Source organism: Molossus molossus, unplaced genomic scaffold (assembly GCF_014108415.1).
Source record: "Molossus molossus isolate mMolMol1 unplaced genomic scaffold, mMolMol1.p scaffold_m16_p_2, whole genome shotgun sequence".
Taxonomy (NCBI): Eukaryota; Metazoa; Chordata; class Mammalia; order Chiroptera; family Molossidae; genus Molossus; species Molossus molossus.
In genome coordinates, this window is record NW_023425355.1 from 125,756,348 (window position 1) to 125,775,087 (window position 18,740).

General features: G+C 35.5%; 1 protein-coding gene across 1 annotated transcript in view; it reads right to left on the reverse strand.

Moving 5' to 3' along the window:
- Positions 1-18,740, reverse strand: part of IL1RAPL1 (interleukin 1 receptor accessory protein like 1) — a 1,471,712-nt gene that overhangs the window by 739,739 nt on the left and 713,233 nt on the right. Inside the window, exon 3 of the mRNA XM_036270755.1 lies at positions 13,713-13,992. Coding sequence (XP_036126648.1) covers positions 13,713-13,992 — 280 coding nt within the window. The remainder of the gene's footprint in view (positions 1-13,712; positions 13,993-18,740) is intronic.

Consider the following 18,740-nt stretch of genomic DNA (forward strand, 5'->3'; position numbering starts at 1 on the left):
AAATAGAAATTTCTAATGTTGGCTTAACTATTTGCAGTTTGCAAGGCATTTTCTATATCAGAGGTCAGCAAATTACAGTGTGCAGGCCAAATCCATCCCATCACCAGTTTTTGCAAGTAAAATTGTATTAGAATATAACCACCCCTGTTAGTTCATGTACTATCTATGGCTCTGTCCTGGTACAATAGCAGAATTGAGTCGCAGCAATAGAGACTAAACTGTTCACCAACTAGCCTTTTACAAAGTTTGCCAACCTCTCTTCTAGATTCTAATTTAATTTCTCTTATACTAGTCTTCATGGGAACTCTCTGAAACAGATACCTTTCTCCATTACAGTTTCTAGCCCTGTGTTTATTTTGCAAAATACTGCTCAAATCATAGGTCCTTCATGAGCTTTTCTAGGAACAAGCAGTCACTTTATTGTCTTCTCTAAATTAATTGATATTAATGTTCATATGCTTTATCTGAGAACTACACTCAAATTTAGGCTTAGAAAGAGCCTTGGATAATCTTAGCTTTCTTTGTATTCAACTTTTTCACTTTTCCTAAAGTTTGTTGATTGGCTGATATTACTTTCTTTGGCTTATTAACTTAATCTTTGCTGATTGTAGCAACAGTAGCAGTTACTTTTAATTTGGAGAATATTTTTTACACATAAAGAAAAATTAATAATTACAGTATAAAATAACTACCAATAAAGTTTTGCTGAATTGTCAGTGATCTCATGCTTGGAACATATTGTTTGCAATTTAACTATTTTCTCGTTCTCATTATCAATTATGTTATATCTTAGTCTTTTAGTAATATTTGTGAAATCTGATAAATGCACATATTATACCCATGACTGAAAAGGGCTCATAGTGAATAATTTTACCTCAAATTGAAAAAAAAAATACAAAAATACATTAGAACTAAAAATTAAACTTTATGTACTTAATGATTTTTTAAAACGCATCTTTCTCAGTAATCTAAATATTCCATATTAAATGGATACTTTTTAGAAAGAACTAATAATGTTTCTGTTTTGCTTAACATAATTGCAAAGAGTTCCCAAAGCTTCCTCTCTTATAGGACTTAGAAAGATAAGACAAAACTTTTCTTAATCTAGTTGAGAAACTACCCTATCATCACTCCAGCAGAATTTATTTCATCTTCTTAGTTAAAACTCAGTAAAATGAATAGGCAATTTACACAGTTCTTGGCTTTTACTTCCATCATTTGTGTTTGTTTTTGAGAAGAAAGAACTCAGAAAGATAGCAATCTGGCTAATTATTGCCCAGTTCAGAAATAGTTGGGTCCTTTAGAAAACGCCTCCATGTCTCAAACATAGAAAAAAGGCTAAATTTAGTATCTGTTCTAGGTTGATCTACCACTTCAGCATGATTGTCAAGCATTATCAAAGTTATGCAACTGGAAAATCTCTTTGAAGTCTATTATGGCAAGAAACACATGTTCTCACCAAAGGAGCATAAAAAGAGTGCCTGATGTGCAGTTCTCCAATTTTAATTTCTCATCCATAAGAGAATCTGCATTCAGACTTAAAACTTTAAAGATTTGCAATTGCATATAGTTTTTTTTTTTTTTCTTAAAGACTAGCTTATGTAGTTTAATTGGATTTTTAATAACCTATAAATTACACCTGATATTTTCAAGGGTATACTCTGGTTTCAATTAAGAGAGGTAGTTTAACAATTATGAAACCAAGACTGTAAAACTACTTTAGGTCCTTGGAACACATATGCATATGAGCATTAAATTTTCTGGGTAGGATATAAAACAGTTAAATTAAATTTGATTGTCCTAAACAAATTATGAAGACTCCTTTGGGTGTAAATGTTTAGTACTTTCTAAAAGGATGCTGACATTATTTATCCTTTGATCCAAGAATGACTTGATTTTTAAACAATAATCACATAAAACAATAATAAATATTAAAATTATATTCTATGACACAGATTAAAATTAGTGACTTAAATTATTTATGCTACAGGTATTGCAGTTACTTATTGTGGATCTTTTAGGCCTAAAACAGTAATGTTTCCACTTCTGCCTGGTAATAGAGAGAATATATTGCAGGGAGAGAATAAACAAACCATCTTTTGGAATCATGATGTAAGATAAGCAGTTCATAAATTGTGTTTATTCAAACGAGATGTCACAAGAAGTAGAATTCTTTTATTTTCTCATAGAATATTATAAGAAACAGAAAATGGTATAATTTTAGCTACAGCAGCATCTTCCACAAGGTAGTCTAAGAACACTAACCCCAATCACTAATTATTTTCTTCACCATGATGCCATAATAAGATAAGAACTTTGGGATGGATAAGAATGGGATGTGTGTATTTTGCATATACAAGGCCATGAATTATTAGGGGCCAAAGGGCAGACTCTGTTGGACTGTTATTTTGTTGGTCTCACCAATTAACCACACCTCATAATATGCAAGCACTTGTAAAGTCTTCTCTCATGTTAGCTGTAGACTTGGCTAATGGGATATTCAGAAGCATGACACAAGCAGATGCTTGATAAGTGGTTATACATTATGAGTCACCACATAAAACTGGATATCCTACTGGGAAGACAGCTGAAAAGATCATGTGAATAAAGGGAGGCCCTGAAAATTCAAGGAGAGAGAGACAGGATCAGCCAAACCTGTATCCTTGTGGTTTCCAGTCTCAAGCGACTATAGGTAAAATCAGTCAAAGAATCACCCATCAGATTCCAGCTCACACTGCAGAATCAGGTACAAATAAAATGGTTACTGTTTTATTTTATTTTTTTTAATATTTTTTTTTCTTTTTAGGTTTTAGAGAGAGAGGAAAGGAGAGGGAGAGAGATAGAAACATTGATGAGAGAGAACATTGATTGGTGGCCTCCTGCATGTCCCCCACTGGGGATTTGGCCCACAACCTGGGCATGTGTTCTGACTGGGAATCAAACTGGTGACCTTTTGGTTCATGGGTTTATGCTCAACCACGGAGCCACACCAGCCAGGCAAAAAATGGTTACTGTTTTAAGCCCCTTCATTTTGGAGTATTTTCCTACCACAGTAGATAAGGGAGAAAGATAGCAAACATATACTGGATCTTCTTCAAGAAACAACTATTATTAAAAAGGCAATGAAAAAAATGGAATTTTAGATGAAGGAACAAACAGTGAAAGAGTAAGTAAAATTCATACTTTCACCTGCAAACAGCAGGAAACATGGTGAGAATATAGCATAAGTTTCCTACAGAGATAAACACTCTAGATGAGTCTGGAATGATAGGTTGAAGCTGGGTTTTAAAGTGGCATGTATGCCAGGCAATGTCCAGACTTCATTTTGCTGGGCAATAAGGTCAATCAAAGGCTTTTAGGTAGAGAAATGAAATAGTCTCTGTTGTTGACATATAGTTCTGCAGGAGTGTGTAATAGTAACAAAAATAGAAACATCCTGGAAGCAGGAAAACCATTTAAGAAAACATTGCAGAAACACAGAGAGCAGACTGACAGCTATCAGAGGGGAATGATTTGGGGGTTTGGGTGAAAAGGTAAAGAAATTAAGCTGTACAGATAGGTAGTAACAGAATATGCACAGAGATGTAGATTACAGCACAAGGAACATAGTCAATAACTATGTATGGTGCAAGTGTAAAGCTGAAGCAGCAGCAAGACCATCCTATAAATTACATGATTTTATAATCACTTTGCTATACATCTGAAACTAATATAGAATCATATTTTAATGTAAACTGTAATTGAAGAGTAAAGAAACACATTTAAAAGGTTAATAAAAGACATTGCGTACACCAGGAGAGTGAAAATTGGTATAAATAAAGAATACATTCAAAAGGCATATCTAAGATAAATTGAACACGTTGGTAGCCAATTAAGGCAAGGTAGAGAAGTTGAAGAAAACAAGGTTAAGTGACAATTTTCCAGCTGGAACCACTGAAATTATGGTGATCCTATTTACTAAGAAAGGAGCAATCATCAGAGAAGAAGATAGGTATTTGAAGTAGGTATTGATATAGATTTTTGTACATTGTTGAATTAAATGCGCCTCTTGGACAAACAGGAAAATAGAATGATTAGGAAATTGAAAATATACTTCTCTAAGTGTAAAGTTAGACTGTTTGTTTGAGATTGTTCTTGTTTTTTGAGATAGGTCTGTAATGGTATGAATTTCCCTCTTAGCTTTCACTGTGTCCCATAGATTTTTGGTTGTTGTATTCTCATTTTTATTCATTTTGATGTATCTTTTGATTTCTTCCTTGATCTCATTATATGAATTTCTATGGCTTTTTTTTTAACATTTTTGTTTTTATTTATTTATTTATTTTTATTAATTTATTTTTGTTACAGATGTTTCTCCTTTTTTCCCCATTGACACCCTCCTCTCTATCCCCCCCACCCCGCCCTGTCCCCAGCATTGTTGTCCATGTCCATTGGTTATGCATACATGCATATAAGTTCTGCTGTTTATCTCTTCCCTCCCCCACCCCCTGGACTCCCTCTTCTGAGGTTTGTCAGTCTGTACCCTACTTCTATGTCTCTGGGTCTATTTTTTTCATCAGTTTTTTTTGTTCATTATATTCCACAAATAAGTGAGATCGTGTGATATTTGTCTTTCTCTGATTGGCTTCTTTTGCTTAGGATAATTCTTCATGTCATCTCAAAGGATAAGAGATCTTTCTTACAGCTGCATTGTATTCCATTGTGTTAATGTACCCCAGCTTTTAAAGTTCTTTGGCCTTTGGAAGTAAAATTTTAATAGAGTACCAAAGAAGTTAAACTGCATTTCATCATCTCCACTCTACTATTATATCCACCCAATAAGTTTTTATATTATTGCATTTTCATTCTGTAATTTCTATTTATTTCTCTTTTGTAACTTATATTACTTTGCTAAGATATTTCCATTTTATTCATCTGTTTCAAGAGATTTTATACTGACTTGATGAAGTATTTTTTAATATGGTGGCTTTAAATTCATTGTTTGATAATACTAACATCTGATTCATGTCAGTGTTGGTATCTATTGATTGTCTTTTCTGATTCATGTTGTGATTTTCCTGACTCATGAAATGACCAGTGAGTGTTTATTTATTTATTTATTTATTTATTTATTTATTTATTTATTGTGTATCCAGCACATTTTATGAGAATTTGAATCCTATTTAATCTTTCTTTTTGTTTTTAAGCAAGCAAACCTCCTGGTGAAATGTAACATGAGGGCCTTTTGGCTATGTATTCTTTGATTCTTGCTCAGTCCTACTGATATCTTCCTGGTGCGTGTGGCATTAACTCACATTGCCTTATGCCTCCAGTGGGGAAGCAAGCTCACTCCTTACTAGGTCACAGTGACACAGGGAGGAAAGATGGGGAATTGGATACCAATTGTTCCTGCCTCCTACCACCTTGTTCTGCTTTGTGGGGGGTGGAAGCTTTGCTTGCTACTGAGCTCCACTGATAGAGAAGAGGAGTGAAGCCCAGCAGTGACTATTCCTGATTCACAGTGCCTCAGCAATTCACATTACTGCCAGGTAGGGAGGTTCAGGTTGCCACTAGACCCTACTGACACTATTCTTGTGTGTGTGTGTGTGTAGATTTGTATTTATTTTGAGTAAATACCTAGGAGTAGAATTGCTGGGTCATATGGGAGCTTATGTTTAACTAAAAAAAAAAACAACAACAACAACAACAAAAAAAACCTGACAACTCTTTTCCATAACAGTTGTACCATTTTACATTCCCATCAACAATACATCTCCATCATTTGTCACTCTTTTTAACTTTAGCCATTTTTAATTTGTATTTTCTTGATGACAACTGATGTTGAGCATCCTTTTAAAAATGTATTTATTATTGTTGACTGTATTACAGATGTCTCTCATTTTTCTCCTGGGGGCTGGGGAGAGGGGGACACTATGCTTGCAGAGGAATATGATGCACAATTGCACATTAGTCAAGGGATGGAAGATCAGCCCCTGATCAGGTGTACTGACCCTTTTACAGCAGCAGATCATACTACTGTTGCCTACTTCTGCCAGTCAGGGAATAGAAGATTGGCTCTGCCAACATCATCTGGCGGGACCATTGGAGCACTGTAATCATGTCATTCCTCAACTCTTGTGGTCCCTAGACAATCCTTCTTTCCACCCTTCACAGATTTACAATGCTTGTCTGTTATGTTATATCCAGAAGTTTTTGTTGAATGGGGGAGAACCAGGAAGAATAGGGTTACTCCATCTTGGTGGAACCCTATTGCATTTTAAACTATTATCATAGTACGTATAACAATTTACTGGACACTTATTTTCTTTTATGTAAACTACATTGAGGTAAAAAATGAGATATGATGATACACTGATGGTACAATGAAAAATATTGACAATACCAAATGATGTAAGGGTGTGGAGAAACTTAATCACTCATATCCTGCTGGTGGGAATACAAAATTTTACCAAACTGTAGTACAATATCATAATCAGGATACTGACATTGATACAATTAAGGTACAGAACAATACTATCACTGCAAGGAGATCTGTTGTTCACATCTACCTTCCTTTCCAACCAATCCCAAACTGCTAGCAACCACTGATTTGTTCTCCATATGTACTTTTTCAATTCAAGAATGTTATATATATGCAATCATATAGTATATAACTTTTTGGTAATAGATTTTTCACTCAACATAATCCCTTTGAAACCCATTCTAATTACTGCATGTGTTCTGTAGCTCATTCCTGTTTATTTTTGAGTAGTATTCCACTACAGTGTTTATTCATTCATTAAAGGTCATTTGAGAGAAAACAGGCAAAAGATGTATGAGATTTCTCTTTATTATTTCTTGCAATTGAGTAAGAATTTATCACTGTCTCAAAAATAAAAATTTTAGTAAAAATATAGGGTGTCAAAAACTTAGTATGCTACCTTTTGGGGGACATTAAAATGCTTACATGTGCATATGAAGCTACTAACAGGACACAACTCTAAAGAGTGGGTTAAAAAACTGGGGGTTCAAGAGCACAAAAGATTTTATTTTTTAGAAAGTACATTAATTTTTTAATAACAATAAAGAAAAAGAAAATATGTTGGTATGTAGCTCTCCTTCACTCACTTTTTAATTAAAAATAAAATAAAAAAGACTGATGGACCCTTAGCTAGACTCACCAAAAAACAAAGACAGAGAACCCAAATACACAAAATCTGAAATGAAAGAGGAGAAGTAACAACTGACACCACAAAAATACGAAGGATCATTAACAAATATTATGAACAATTATATGGCAACAAATTTGACAATCTAAGCAAAATGGACAAATTTCTAGAAACACATAGTCTCCAAAAACTGAACTGGGAAGAGATAAAAAAAACTTGAACAGACCAATAACAACAAAAGAAATTGAAGAGGTAAGCAAGACTCTCCCAGCAAACAAAAGCCCAAGCCCAGACGGCTTCACGGGGGAGTTTTACCAAACATTCAAAGAACTAACATCCATTCTCCTCAAACTATTTCAAAAAATTCAAAAAGAAGGAAAACTTCCAACCTTGTTTTATGAGGCCAGCATAATTCTCATTCCAAAACCAGAAAAAGACACTACAAAGAAAGAAAACTGCAGACCAATATCCCTGATAAACATACATGCCAAAATACTGAATAAAATACTGTCAAATTGAATCTAGCAAGACATCAAAAAAATTATTCACCATGACCAAGTGGCATTCATCTCAGGGATACAAGGCTGGTACAATATTCGCAAATTAATAAATGTGATACATCACATAAACAAAATGAAGGATAAAAACCACATGATCATATCAATAGATGCTAAAAAAGCATTCAACAAAATCTAGCACCCATTCCTGATAAAAACGCTCAGCAATGTGGGAATAGAAGGATCATATCTTGACATAATAAAAGATATGAAAGACCTACAGCCAACATAATACTCAATGGGCAAAAACTAAAAGCATTTCCCTTAAGAACAGGAACAAGACATGATGCCCACTTTTGCCACTCTTATTTAACCTTGTACTGGAAGTCTTAGCCACAGCAATCAGAGATGAAGAAAAAATAAGAGGGATCCAAATTGGAAAGGAGGAAGTGAATCTATCATTATTTGCAGGTGACATAATAGTATACATAGAAAACCCTAAAGACTCCATGAAAAATCTACTAGACTTAATAAATGAATTTGGCAAAATACCAGGGTACAAAATTAACGTCAAGAAAATGGCATTCTTATACACCAGTGATGAACTCACTGAAAGAACGTAAAAAAAAACAATCCCATTTACCATCACAGCAAAAAAATTAAGATACCTAGGAATAAACTTCACCAAAGAAATAAAGGATCTATTTGCAGAAAACTACAGGTCATTGAAAAAAGAAATAGAGGAAGATATGAAAAAGTGGAAGCACATACCTTGGTCATGGATTGGAAGAATTAACATCACTAAAATGTCCATATTACCCAAAGCAATCTATAGATTCAATACTATCCCCATCAAAATACCAAAAACATATTTCACAGAACTAGAACAAATACTTCAAAAGTTCACATGGAACCAAAAAAAGACCCTAAATAGCCATACCAATCTTGAAAAAAGAAGAACAAAGTTGGAGGAATCACATTACCAGATTTCAGGTTATACTACAAAGCCACTGTAATCAAAGCAACCCGGTACTGGCACAAGAACAGTCAGATAGACAAGTGGAACAGAACAGAGAGCCCAGAAATGGATCCAAGGCAATATGCTCAATTAATATGTGACCAAGGTACCAAGAGCATACAGTGGAGTAAAGACAGCCTCTTTAATAAATGATGTTGTGCCCTGGCCGGTTTGGCTCAGCGGTTAGAGCGTCGGCCTGCGGTCTGGAGAGACCCGGGTTCGGTTCCCGCTAGGGGCACGTACTTCGGTGGCAGTTTGTCCCCGGCCCTGGTTGGTCATGCGGGTGGCAGCCACTCAATGTGTCCCTTTCACATTGATGTTTCTCTCTCTCTCTCTCTCTCTCTCTCTCTTCCTCTCTCTCCCTCCCACTCTATCTGTACAAAAAATAGAAAAATGTCCTCGGGTGAGGATTAAAAAATAAATAAATAAATAAAATAAATGATGTTGGGAAAATTGGACAGCTACATGCCATCAACTTACACCATACACAAAAATTAAGTCAAAATGGATAAAAGACTTAAATGTGACCCGTGAATCCATAAAAATCCTAGAAGAATACGTGGGCAATAAAATTTCAGACATCATACACAGCAGAATTTTCACTGATACATCACCTAAGACAAGAGAATCAAAGGAAAAAATGAACACATGGAACTACATCAAACTCAAAAGTTTCTGCACAGCAAAAAGATACAATCATCAAAATGGAAAGGGAACCCACTATATGGGAGAGCATAATTACCAATGATATAATAGGTAAAGGGTTAATTTCCACACTATATAGAGTACCCACACAACTTAACAAAAGTAAGACAAAGAACCCAATTAAAAAATGGGCAGAGGAACTAGAGACCTCTCCAAATAGGACATACAAATGGCCAAGAGACATATGAAGAAATGCTCAACATCACCAATCATCAGAGAGATGCAAATTAAAACAACAATGAGGTATCACCTCACACCTGTCAGAATGGCTGCCATCAACAAATCATCAAACAACAAGTATTGGCGATGGCGTGGAGAAAAGGGGACTCTAGTACACTGCTGGTGGGAATGCAGACTGGTGCAGCCACTATGGAAAACAATATGGTATTACCTCAAAAAATTAAAAATTGAACTTCCATTTGATCTAGTGATCCCACTTCTAGGAATATACCCTAGGAAGCCTGAAACACCAACCAGAAAGAATATATGTACACCCATGTTCGTAGCAGCACTATTTATAATAGCTAAGATCTGGAAAATGCCCAAGTGTCCATCAGTAGACAAATGGATAAAAAAGCAGTGGTATATATACACAATGGAGTACTATGCAGCTGTAAGAAAGAAAGATCTCTTATCCTTTGAGACAACATGGAGGGACCTGGAAAGTATCATCCCAAGGGAAACAAGCGAAGCAGGGAAAAACAAATATTACATGGTCTCATTTATTTGTGGAATATAATGAACATAACAGTCTAAGGAATAGGGTAGACCCAGAGACATGGAAGTAGGGTACAGAGTGACAACCCTCAGAAGAGGGGGTGTTGGGGAGAGGGAAGAGATAAACCACAGATCTTATATGCATGTACGCATAACCAATAGACATGGACAACAAGGCTGGGTATGGGGTGGGGGGGATAGGGAGGAGGGTGTCAATGGGGAAAAAAAGAAGAAACATTTGTAACAAAAATAAATTAATAAAAAATAAATACAATAAAATAAAATAAAAATTCAGGAAAAAGAAAAACTGAATAAAAAGCCAGGTACTGTGGAGCAAAGAATCATGAGGTATTATACTGTCCAAACAGATACAAAGAGAAGGGGGTACAAAAGCTCTTATTCATTGTACTGATAGTAATCTTAGACAATTTCATTCTTTGCTACCTATAATTGTAAATATTTAGGTATGAATGCAAATTATCTGTAGATGAAATGGCTTATTAAACCTTTTCATTGATAAGTTTAATACCTAGAACATTTATTTTAAAAATTAGAACCTTTAAGTAGAAGCTAAAATATTTAAACTTCTAAAATTTATTGGAAGTGAATTATTTAAAAACTCATAGTGACAGTTTTGTTGCCTGATAGCGAACAATGTGCCAAAATGTCAGTGACTCAACTAACAGCCTTGGTCTCTCTTAACATCAACACCAAGCCATGCTATTTAAACTGCTATTTATGATTTTGAGTATCACTTTCCAAATTGGAAAAGGAACCATATTAGCTTCAAAGTAATTGGAATATTTGAATTTCAGTGATAAAAGTATATTTTTCTGAGATTATAACTTTCTCTAGCACTCCAGTTGACACATCAACTTTAATGTGTTTGTCTTTTTGTTTGACCTTCCATTAAAACATAGACATATAAATATAGGCAGAAGTCATTTTTTTAAAACTTACAATCTTTCATTTCTTATTGAAACTTTAAATTGAGAAACAGTTTAATGCAATTTCTCAGAGTTGGATCACAGTGCATATTTAAACACATCAAATATTTGCACCCTCAGTGCTTTAAAAATTCAGATTACTAATGCGAACATGTCATTATTTTCCCATCAACAACACATAATGAAATTAAGTGTTAGACTATGGACATTCAGCTCAATTCTAATCTCAGATAAATGAGGACCCACATTTGCCTTTCTTGAAGAATCACTTCTACACATGCATGAACAATCAGAAATAATGATTTTTTTTAAAGAATCACAGCAGATATGAACTTAAATCAAATTACTATTAGTCAAGTGAGAACAGCCAGTTCAAACAGTACTCTTAATTGTACTATTATGGCAATTATTATTATTGTTATTATTATTAAATATGTTTTTATTGATTTTTTAGAGATAGAGACAGAAACATCGATCGCTGCCTCCTGCACACCCTCTATTGAGGACTGAGCCTACAACCCAGGCATGTGCCCTGACCAGGAATCCAACCAAGACCTCTCAGTCCATGGGACAACACTCAATCCACTGAGCAACACCAGCCAGGCTACTATGGCAATTATTCATCAGTGCCCCTACTAAATCTATACTTCTATAGTTAGATTTGAACATACAAAAATTGGTAGACTGAAAGGGAAAGAACAAGAGTCACCAAAGAAATGGTGAATTTATTGTTTCACAATCCAGTACACTTTTTCTGAAGCACAATTTTACTTGCATTCATTTATCTTTTCCAAAATTAACCCTAAATATATGTTGCCAGTGTTTAAAAGACACATTTTTGTCTAACATTTTAATGTGGCTTTGACCTATTTTAATGTCCTAACATACCTGTAGCCATGACTCAACATAAAGTTAATTCTTATACGTTATGATGAGAGAGAGGCACAATCCTTATGACAGAGGAGTGACAGCTGCCAATTAGAATTTCAGAAGTTGAAGTTGAATTCTGATTTGAAAAAGACACTAGCTGATTCCGAGAGAGTGTCCAAATTCAGAATTAACTAAATTAAATTTGGCTTTATTTCTCTCTTTTTTTTTTTTTTTATAAATTTTTTATTTATTTTTTTGTTACAGATATTTTACCTTTTTACCCCATTGGCACCCCCCTCCCCACTCCACCCCCACCCCATCCTTGGCTTAGTTGTCCATGTCCATTGGTCATGCATACATGTATATAAGTTATGTGGTTTATTTCTTCCCACCCCCCCCCCCACCCCATCTTCTGAAGGATGTCAGTCAGTCTGTGCCCTACTTCCATGTTTCTGGGTCTACTGTATTCCTCAGACTGTTACGTTCATTATATAAGTGAGATCATGTGGTATTTGTCTTTTTCTGCTTGGCTTATTTCACTTAGGATAATACTATCCAGGTCCCTCCATGTCGTCTCAAAGGATAAGAGATCTTTCTTTCTTACCGCTGCATAGTACTCCATTGTGTATATGTACCACAGCTTTTTTATCCATTTGTCTACTGATGGACTTAATAAGCCAAAATGCAGAAAGACAAAGAAAGAGATCTAAACAGATCCTCTCTATGCCTATACCCTGCTTTGCAAATGTTCTTATAATATAATGCAGTGACTTTCAACCAGTGTGCTGCAAGAATTTTTAAAACATGCAATACCTGACTATTTAGTCAGGGCACTGACCTCTTTTCCCTTAGATTGTCAAATTAAAAAATGACAACAGCCAACACAACAATAGCTGTCTGGTGTGGATGAATCAAAATTATATCTTTTTTTTTTTTTTTTTTTAGATTGGTAACAAATATATTTTTGGTGTGCCACAGAATTTCAGTAGTTTATGTGTGCTATGAGATGATAAAGGTTAAAAATCTCTGGTTTAATGATATCCATAATCATTCATACCAGGTGTGATTAACAATCCATGAAGGGCTAACTTCTTAAACCAAGACTTTTAACCTGCTAATGTGTTACACGCATACTGTTTCAATGTATTATCATTAAGCAAACTATATGTGTCTCTTCTGCAAGCAAAGATGTGTAGATGTGTGATGAGTTTCTTTGGGGATAAGGGCACAGAGTTTGTTATTAATTTTTGTATTGGCCCTGAGAGGCCCAGGTAAATTGTTGTATTGACCCAGCACTTTCAGTTAAGAAAATGATCTGGAACATAGCCTTCGTATTCCCTAAGATGGCAATGCTGCCCTCCTATTCCTGTGCACATACACACATTACCTAAATCATCTTTGCAGATGTGTGTGAACCAGAGCTATCTGTGCTCTATCTGTCTGTGAAGGGCAATAACAAAATGTTACAACCCATTTAGCAATAAACTGTGCATCTTTTTTGCAAGTCTTTGCTTACATTTGATTTGCAACATTTCACCTCCTCTATAAATTTTATCTCATAGTATTTAGTAATTTCTGGCAACATAAGTAGATACCCAGATGGTATCTCTTTTCTCCATAAGCCAGAAATAATGTCTCAATATAAATTCCAATCCCATCTTTCTATGATTTAGATTCTAAATTTTAGAAAGCAGCAACACACATAAATATTGAGACAATACCTTAGGTGAAAGGGATAGCAGCAAAATTTAAGTGTAAGAAAGCAGCATGTGATTTGATTGAGTCAACAGTAGTAGAATTAAATGGATACCTGATGACACAGGCGTAAAGACCACTGTCCTGTAGTAATGTTGGCCGGAACCAAATGGAGTCTTCTTCCTTGCTCATTCTACTTCCATCAAAGGCTATGGGCTCTTCGAAGTCTCCAGGACCAGAGCTTTTGTACCACATCAAACTGAGTCCAGCACTTTGGGCTAGGGAGTAATTTGCTCTGATATAACCATAAAAAAGTGCACATTTGATTCTAACAGGCTCTCCCACCAAAACTTGATATTTCTTGATATCAACAGACCAATCGGTGCATCCATCAGCTAAAGTAAAAAAGAGAGAGAGAGAGAAAAAAAAAAAAGAACAGAGAAAAAATTAAGAATTACTTCATTCATTCGTTATTCATTCAACAAATATATATATATATATATATATATATATATATATATATATATATATATATTGAACACTTATATTGGGCCAGATTCTATGTTAAGCACAGAGGATTCAGCCATGGATAAAACTCAGAATGGCACTGAAAAGTAATTTATTGTGCTAACAAACAACATATTCATCACTTAGTTTGCTTCTGCTGGTATTTATTCTTTGTTTATATCAATGTGATAGTTATTGATTTATTGCCTTTCTACTCTACATCCACCTTTTTTGCCTGTACTTTGAAAGTGGATCTGGACCTTCGAATTAGGTTCTTCTGCCGCTGGCACTAAAACTCTGTTGTAGAGGGTGCTAAAGAGACATTGCAGTAGGAAGAGATTTTGCTCCCTGGTCTCAACATGCTTGCTAGGAGGGCTCTCACAGAACGCAAGGCTTCTTCAGCACCCAGTTCCTGCAGTGCAAGGAGCTATCAGCTTGGCAATTTTTTTAGCATAGCCTAATGTGAAACATTTTCTCACAATCAGCTTTCCCAGATACTTTAGAGGATGAGTGTTCATCAAATTGCAGAGGGAATATTTCTAAGATCTGCCAGTGTGGCACTTCAGGGACTTCTGCCATTCAGTAATTCATGTACTTTCCCAATAAGGTTTGGATCTCACTCTGGAGGTCAGAAGATAGGCACTTTTCCTTGGGTGCTGTATATATCAAGCATAAGGGTAATGGCAGACTTTATTTTTTTTAGTTCTCTTTTGCTATGGACTTAATGTTTTTGTCCTCTGAAAAGTCATATGTTGAAATTCTAACTCTGAATGTGTTGGTATTTGGAGGAGGGGGTCTTTGGGAGATAAATAGATTTAGATGAGGTTCTGAGGACAGAACCCTCATAACCGGATTAGTAATCTTAGAAGAGATGCTGCCCCTCCCTCCTCTCTCCTTCCCTTCTTCCCTCTGTTTCTCCCTCCCTTCAGTTGCTCACAGAGGACAGGCCTGTGAGCACAGTGAGAAGGTGGCCATCTGTAAACTAGAAAGAGTGTTCTCAGCAGAACCCAAATAAGCCTGCACCTTGATCTTGGACTTCTCAGCCTCCAGAGCTGTAAGAAATACATTTCTATTGTGTAAGCCACCTAGTCTATAGTATTTATATGGCAACCTGAGCAGACTAATAGATCTTTCTTACTAGCCTACCTTTCATTATTCCAAGAATTTGTTACATTTAATAATACTTTATAAAAAAAAAATTCCTGATTCAAATTTGTGTGTGGTGTTTGTCTTGGATTGGGTCAACACTGATAAAATCAGGAATAAACATTTTATAGCCAAAGAAGGCAGAAAGAAAAACAACAAAAGTGGACCAAGCTCTGGTAGTGGTTTCACAACAAAATACCGAGGTAGGTATATGGTCACTTGGGTCTAATTTCTGGAAGCAATGGGGGAAGTATAAAGTAGAAACCCTGGTGGGAAATGTGGCTGATGGGGGTTGAGACTCAGTTATCTGAAAGCACCATCTTCCAAATGGCATGTTAAATCTTTTTTTTTTTTTTTTTTATCACTCCTCCCCCTATATACACATGTCCCCACAGTTCAGGTACACCACTATTGACATAATCATAGAGAAGTTGTAAACTGCCTGCTTAGAGAGGGCGTGCCCAATACTTAGCAATATAATCAATGTGACAGCTCACAGAATACAAATACTGAGTCAAAGGCAAAAAAAGAAAAGAAAAGAAAAGAAAAGAAAAGAAAAGAAAAGAAAAGAAAAGAAAAGAAAAGAAAAGAAAAGAAAAGAAAAGAAAAGAAAAGAGGACCTCTAACCACAGTAGCATCTGAGCATTGCCAGCAAGGTTTAACTCACTGAAGATGAAAAAAGAGAACAGGATGAATAATGTAGAATTTGAGAGAAGGAATATTATCAAGATGAAAAGGAAGATGTACATTAGAGCAAAGAAGGCATGTAATCTATTGAATTATCTACATTTCTTTTTTATTTTTTAATTAATTAATTAATTTTTGTTACAGATGTTTCTCCTTTTCCCCCCACTGATTCCCCCTTCCCTCCCTTTCTGCCCTGTCCCCAGCTTTGTTGTCCATGTCCGTCGTTCATGCATACATGCATATAAGTTCTGTGGTTTATCCCCCCTCCCACACCCTTTTCTGGGGATTGACAGTCTGTACCCCACTTCTACAGCTCTGGGACTACCCCGTTCCTCAGACTGTTATGTTCATTATATTCCACAAATAAGTGAGATCATATGATACTTGTTTTTCTCTGTTTGGCTTGTTTAGCTTAGGATAATACTCTCCAGGTCCCTCCATGTCACCTCAAAGGATAAGAGATCTTTCTTTATCTTCCTTTTGTTGATGATTTGTTGATGGTGGCCATTCTCACAGGTGTGAGGTGAAAGCTTCTGCACAGCAAAAGAAACAACCACCAAAATGCAAAGGCAACCCACTGTATGGGAGAGCATCATTGCCAATGATATATCAGATGAGGGGTTAATTTCCAATATATAGAGAGTGCTCATACAACTCAACAAAAGGAAGACAAAGAACCCAATTAAAAAATGCCCAGAGGAACTAAATAGACACCTCTCCAAACAGGACATACAAATGCCCAAGAGACATAAGAAGAAATGCTCAACATCACTAATCATCAGAGAGATGTGAATTATCTACATTTCTTATCTCAAAAATAATATCTAATGAGCACTTAACTATGAGTTTACAATTTTTCATTTATCCTCCACAATAAACATACGTTAAGGCTTTTCAACTCACTGTTCCCTCCGTGTGGCACATTTCTCACCAACCAACTGCATGCCTTCTTTCCTCCTTTCTTCCAAGTATTATCTCCACAAAGAGGCCTTTTCTAACTACTCTGTGAGTACACCAGCTTCCTGTTCTGGTCACTTGATTCATATTCTGCTTTAACATTTTTTCAGAGGACTTATTGCTATCTGATGTTATACCATGTACCCACTTATTATTTTGCTTTCTGTGTCTCCAATATAATGTAAGCCCCTTGATATCAAGGACTTTGTCTTTCTAACTCACTTTTTTAAAAAAATTAAATTGTTATTGTTACAAATGTTTCTCCCTTTTCTCCCCTTAGACGCCCTCCTCCCAATCATGCCCCTCCCCCAGCATTGTTGTCTATGTCCATTGGTTATGCATATATGCATATGAATTCTTTGGTTTATCTCTTCCCTCCCCCCTTCCCCCTCCTCTGAGGTTTGTCAGTCTGAACCCTACTTCTATGTCTCTGGGTCTATTCTGTTCACCAGCTTATTTTGTTCATTATATTCCACAAATAAATGAGATCATGTGGTACCTGTCTTTCTCTGACTAGCTTATTTCACTTATCATAATGCTCTCCAGGTCCCTCCATGTCGTCTCAAAGGGTAAGAGAGCTTTCTTACAGCTGCATAGTGTTTAATTGTATATATTAGCCCCACTGTTTCAAACTGTGCCTGCCAACCAGCTCAACACACATTTATTAAATGAATGAATGAATGAATGAATGATTGAGTAAATAAATTAACAACTAAATGTTACAACTGAAAAAAAAATCAACAAAAGCTAATAAGTGGAAGTCCTGGGATTCTCACCCAGCTATGTCTGACCCTAGAATTCATTCTCCCTACTGCCATAGTACTGTTTTCTGATAAAGGTATTTTCAACCTCACAACATTCTTTAATGTAGTTAATTTTAACTACCAAACTTTTGTCTAAGATTCCTATTAAAGATTTATATTAGATACTGTCTAGAGTAAACATGTTGGAAGCTTGGTGGACATCATCAATATCTAAGTCATTATCATTATCCCTGTCAATGCTGCAAAGTTGTCACACAACATTAAGTAGGATGACAGAAATGTACAAAAACAGAGATGTGAAGGTTATATAATTACACACGGCGTTTATCAACACAATTTTATTCATTTGACCCATTACACAAAATTAATCCTTGGTGGGATTTTATTTTAAACAGTTATAATTCTGGAGATAAGTATTATCTTGTTTTACCACTATATTAATTACAATACAATTCTAGAAACAAGTAATTGGAGACCATCTGCCACAGAGAATATTGCTGCCAGTGAAAAAGGCAGAAACACCTTTAAGGTAACAGTATAAATAGTTGATAAAATTACTCAAACTCTCAGAAGATTTGTAAGATAGAGCAAACTGAAGCTGAAGGCAAAAATATTTAGTCTAAAATGTTCTAACAAGTTAGCAACAAATTAGATCAAGACACAGACTGAGAGTTGTCAGAGGGGAGGGGGTAAGAAGAGCTGGATAAAAGAAGGTATAGAGATCAGCCAAAGAATATATATGCATAACCCATGGATACAGACAACAGTGTGGTGATGGCCAGAGAGAAGGGGAGGGGAGCAAGGGCTGGGTGGAGGTGGGCAAAGAAGGGGAAAATTGGGACATCTATAATAGTGTCAACAATAAAAATAAAGTTAAAAAACACAACAGAGGGAGACTTGTGTTGGGGATAGAGATATTAATACATGCTTTCAGAGTATGCTTACTGAGAAAAACCTTGAAAGAAAACCATAAATATTATGGAAAATTAGTTATTCAGTATTTAACTATCAATCAAGAAGAAAATCTCATACAGTTCACAGTCACATGCCAAGGAAAAAGCAGAGGTGAAGTGAAAAAATAA